The 5000-nt window shown below is 41.6% G+C and overlaps 1 protein-coding gene across 2 annotated transcripts in view; it reads right to left on the bottom strand.

Moving 5' to 3' along the window:
• Nucleotides 1-5000, bottom strand: part of LOC123502138 (mannose-binding protein-like) — a 63219-nt gene that overhangs the window by 29226 nt on the left and 28993 nt on the right. For both annotated transcript variants that reach the window (XM_045251356.1, XM_045251355.1), the window contains one exon: nucleotides 404-688. In XM_045251356.1, coding sequence (XP_045107291.1) covers nucleotides 404-688 — 285 coding nt within the window. The remainder of the gene's footprint in view (nucleotides 1-403; nucleotides 689-5000) is intronic.

The raw sequence follows: 5000 nt of genomic DNA, 5'->3' as shown, positions 1-5000 counted from the left end.
GGACTGGGAGAGCATGGGAGACACTGGGAGAGGCTGGGAGGACTGGGATGCACTGGGAGAGCTGGGAGGCACTGGGAGAGGCTGGGAGGCACTGGGAGAGGCTGGGAGGACTGGGAGAGGCTGGGAGGCACTGGGAGAGGCTGGGAGGCACTGGGAGAGGCTGGGATGGACTGGGAGAGGCTGGGATGCACTGGGAGAGGCTGGGAGGCACTGGGAGAGGCTGGGATGCACTGGGAGAGGCTGGGAGGCACTGGGAGAGCATGGGAGGACTGGGAGAGGCTGGGATGGACTGGGAGAGGCTGGGAGGCACTGGGAGAGGCTGGGAGTGACTGGGAGAGCATGGGAGTGACTGGGAGAGACTGGGATGGAAACACAAACAAAACACAAACAAATCAACTATAACCTTGCTTCTCCTCCACAAAGAATCCCGCGAAAGGATCCACTTGTCTTTGTTGTTGTTGTTGTTGTTGTTCTTGTTGGTGAAGCTGACCCACCTCCTCCACCATACTTCCAAAGTTCCCCCCCGCCCCTGCCCCGCCCCCACCCCCTGCCGCGCCCCCCTCCACCTCCACAGGGTCCACGGAGGGAGTGAGGGGTGCGTCAGCTGGGGAGGAAAGGGCCGGCCGAATCTTCTGGGCCCGTCTAAGGAGAAGTTGGGCGATTAACTCCTTCGGTGACGGGTTGCGCACTGTAGGGATGAGGAGGAAAACCAGGTCACAAGAAGGTCACTAGCAGGTCACAAAGAGGTCACAAGGAGGTCACAAAAAGGTCACAATTAACAAGGTAGGTCACAAAGAGGTCACAAGGAGGTCACAAAAAGGTCACAAGGAGGTCACTAGCAGGTCACAAAGAGGTCACAATTAACAAGGTAGGTCAGGTTAGGTCATGGGTGAAGGTAAGGAAAGGTAAGAGGAGGAGGAGGAGGAGGAGGAGGAGGAGGAGGAGGAGGAGGAGGAGGAGGAGGAGGAAAGGGGAGTGATTTGGTGTGTGTAAGAGGGAGAGAAGAATTGAAGGAGAGAGATGAGAGAGAGAGAGAGAGAGAGAGAGAGAGAGAGAGAGAGAGAGAGAGAGAGAGAGAGAGAGAGAGAGAGAGAGAGAGATGAGAGAGAGGAGAAGGAAGGTGAACTAAAGTGACAGCCAAATATTGTACGTGTGTGTGTGTGTGTGTGTGTGTGTGTGTGTGTGTGTGTGTGTGTGTGTGTGTGTGTGTGTGTGTGTGTGTGTGTGTGTGTGTGTGTGTGTGTGTGTGTGTGTGTGTGCGACTCAAGGGCGTGCACTCAGGAATGTAGAAACTCAATTTGACTTCTGTACATATATTTTTTCCCCTCAGATGGGCGAGGGGAGAGGGGAGAGGGGAGAGGGGAGGGGAGAGGTGAGAGGGGAGAGGTGAGAGGGGTCAGGAGAGGAATGTGTCGGGAATAGGTCGAAGGGGTGGTGGTGGTGGTGGTGGTGGTGGTGGTAACTGTACTTGTTGTTGTTGTTGTGGTGGTGGTGGTCCTGGTAATGTTTGTAGTAGTAGTAGTAGTAGTAGTAGTAGTAGTAGTAGTAGTAGTAGTAGTAGTAGTAGTAGGAGGAGGAGGAGGAGGAGGAGGAGGAGGAGGAGGAGGAGGAGGAGGAGAAGAAGAAGAAGAAGAAGAAGAAGAAGAAGAAGAAGAAGAAGAAGAAGAAGAAGAAGAAGAAGAAGAAAAAGAACAAGAACAAGAAAAAGAAGAAGAAGAAAAGAAAAGGAGGAGGAGGAGGAGAAGAAGAAGAAAAAAAAAAAGAAGAAGAAGAAAAAGAAGAAGAAAAGAAGCATTTATTTTTGTTATGTCTATCTTTAACTATCATCATTAATTTTAGTCTGTCATTACATCTTCCTTCTCTTCCTCTACATCATCATCATCATCATCATCATCATTATCATCACTATCATCACTATCATTATCATTATTATCATTATTATCATTTATCGATAATTAAAAAACCTACAATGAACACACAAACATATTTACAAACAAAAAAAAATTACCCATTATAACTTAACCTATTACATTTTTATTCCCGTTTTCTATTCAATTTTAAACCCTAACAAATGTATATATTAAAAAAACCGAGAATTTACATGTGATATTTTTTTGATAGCTTTCCGTGGCTCTGAACAGGAAGAGAAGGGCTGAACTGTGTCACGTACGTCAATACTACACACCAAATGTTTTCCTGTGTATTAAAATGAAAGCCTTGGTGTATTGTAATGTAGGGCAAAATAAATAAATAGAAAATGTACGCTGGACAAAATGGTTTAATGTTTTATATGGAAAAATTCACATATTGAGCTTATTTACGTACACTCTTTCAGGGCAGAGAGAGAGAGGGAGAGAGGGAGGGGGTAGGGAAAAAGAAATGAAAATGAAGGAAGAGGGAGAGGAGGAGGGAGAGGGAGAAAGAGAGGAAGAGGGAGAGAAAAATAAAGCTGAGAATATAGAAGTAGAAATAAAAAGCAATAAAATGAAAAAAAATGACTAAGAAAAATGAAAGAATGAATGAAAGGAAGAAGAAAAGGAGGAAAATAAAGAAAATAACAGAACGGAAGAGAGAGAGAGAGAGAGAGAGAGAGAGAGAGAGAGAGAGAGAGAGAGAGAGAGAGAGTGAGAGAGAGAGCGAGGCAAAGAAAATGATGACAAGAAGGAAGAAGGCAACACAGAAAACAAGAAGACAATGAATAAGAGAACCAACAACAACAATAACAACAACAGCAGCAGCAGCAGCAGCAACAACAACAACAACAACAACAACAACAACAACAACAACAATCCCACGAATAAAACAAGACCCTGAAAACAAACAAACAAACAAACAAACAAACAACATATATTAGTTCACGGAGAAAGTACACAAGAGAGAGAGAGAGAGAAAAAAAAGAGAAAGAGAGAGAGAGAGAGAGGGAGTCACATTCCTTCATCCAGGTAATATTTTCGGTCAATTAAGAACAGGTAAGAGAGACACAGGTAGAGGGAAGAGATACGCAGGTGAGCACAGTGGCTAGGAACCTTCAGAACAGGTGAGAGACACAGGTAGAGGGAAAAGATACGCAGGTGAGCACAGTGGCTAGGAACCTTCCCCCTTTTACCTATTCGAATAATGACAGATTACTCATATTAGGGAAAGGGAAACGTTGTAATGCAAGAGTTTATTATTTTTCTCCTTTCATCTTTCTTTTCCTCAATTTTCTTTCATCTCTTTTCCTCAGTCTTCTTTAATCTTTCTTTTCCTCAACAATGAAATGAAGTCTTGTATTTTTTTTTTACTTTCTCGTCTCTTTATTTTCTTCCCTCCTGTGTTATTCTTCTTTGTTTTTCTGTTTGTTTATCTATTAGTTTATTTTATGCCTATCTTCATGTTTTGTTTCTCAGTTGTATGTGTTCAAACTCTTTCCTGGTTTTTTTTTTTTATCTCTCGTCTGTCCGTCTGTCTTCCTTCACTACCAAAACTCTGACATTTCTCCTTATTTTCTCTATTTCTTTCATTCCTACCTTCATATTTCAGTTTTTACTTGTATATTCTAAATTTCTCTCTGTTTCTCTATGTCTCACCTCTCTACATTCTTTTCATTCCTAAACAGTGAAAAATCTGCATCTCTCTCTATTTTCCTTTTTTTCATTACAACCTTCATTTTTTGTTCTTTCTTACTTTGTTTACTCAATTGTTCTCTCACTGTGCTTCTGTATATCTCACCGCTCCATCTTTTTCCTTCCTAAACAGTGAAAACTCTGCATCTTTCTGTATTTTCCTTTTTCATGGCTATCTTCATACGTTGCTTTTCTATTTGTATATTCTAAAATTTCCTCGCCCTCTTTCCAGTCTTTTTTATTTAGTTTTTTTTTTCATTTCTACCATGTGGGCTTTTCACGGAAATTTATGGGGTCAAGGGGAAACTTTTTGGGTTACCTCCTATCTCAAAGCCCACCCGCTAGGAAACCGTTGCCCAGAGTGAGGAAGCCCAACCTACACTCGGACCGTGGACAGGATTCGAACCCGTGCGCTTGGAGACCCCTCGGACCCCAAAGCACGCATGGTTCCACTGTTACCACGGCTGGGCCTTAAAAATCTCTGGCTCTTTATCTTTTCTTCATGGCTATCTTTATGTCTCACTTTTCATTTGTATATCCAAAAATTCTCTCTCTGTTTCTATATGCCTCACCTCTCTATCTCCTTTTTTTTCCTTCCTACATCGTGAAAACTCAGCATCTTTCTGTATTTTCATCATAGGTGACTTCATATATTGCTTTCTTTATTTTGCTTTCTCTAAGGTTGTCTTCCTGTGCTTCTGTATGTCTCAGCTCTAAATCTTTTTCCTTCCTAAACTGTGAAAACTCCGCATTTTTCCGTATTTTCCTTTTTCATCATTACCTTCATTTTCTATTTACTCTTTTTTTGTTTATTCTTAAGTTCTCTTGCTGTGATTATGTGTGTCTCGTCTCCCTACCTTCTTTTTCCTTCTCAAACTGTGAAAACTTTGCATCTTTCTGTATTTCTATCATGGCTACCTTTTATTTTATCCTCTTTTTCATTTATATATGCTAAAATTCTCTCCTGTTTCTTTCTGTCTCTGTCTGTCTTTTTTCACTCTTTCTTGTTAAACTCTGGAATTTTGAGCATTTTTCTGTATTTCTATAATGGCTACCTTTATTTTTATCCTTTTTCATTTATATATGTTAAAATTCTCTCCCTGTTTCTTTCTGTGTGTGTCTGTCTTTCTTCACTCCTTCCTCGTTAAACTCTGGAATTTTGAGCATTTTTCTGTATTTCTATCATGGCTATCTTCATAATTTCTCTTTTCGTATTTGTATGAGCTAAAATTCTTTCGTTATTTCTATCTCTTCTGTCTGTCTGTCTGTCTTCACTCCTTCCTTGCTAAAACTTTGGAAATTTGAGCATCTTTCTGTGTTTCTCCTCCCGTCTGTCTGTTTGTGACCTGAACTGTCTCAAATCGCAAAAAAAAAAAATGAAATAAATAGATAAAT

The sequence above is a fragment of the Portunus trituberculatus genome, chromosome 10, assembly GCF_017591435.1.
Source record: "Portunus trituberculatus isolate SZX2019 chromosome 10, ASM1759143v1, whole genome shotgun sequence".
Classification (NCBI taxonomy): Eukaryota; Metazoa; Arthropoda; class Malacostraca; order Decapoda; family Portunidae; genus Portunus; species Portunus trituberculatus.
The sequence above is the reverse complement of the archived record's forward strand: the minus strand, read 5'-3'. Positions and strand labels throughout refer to the sequence as shown.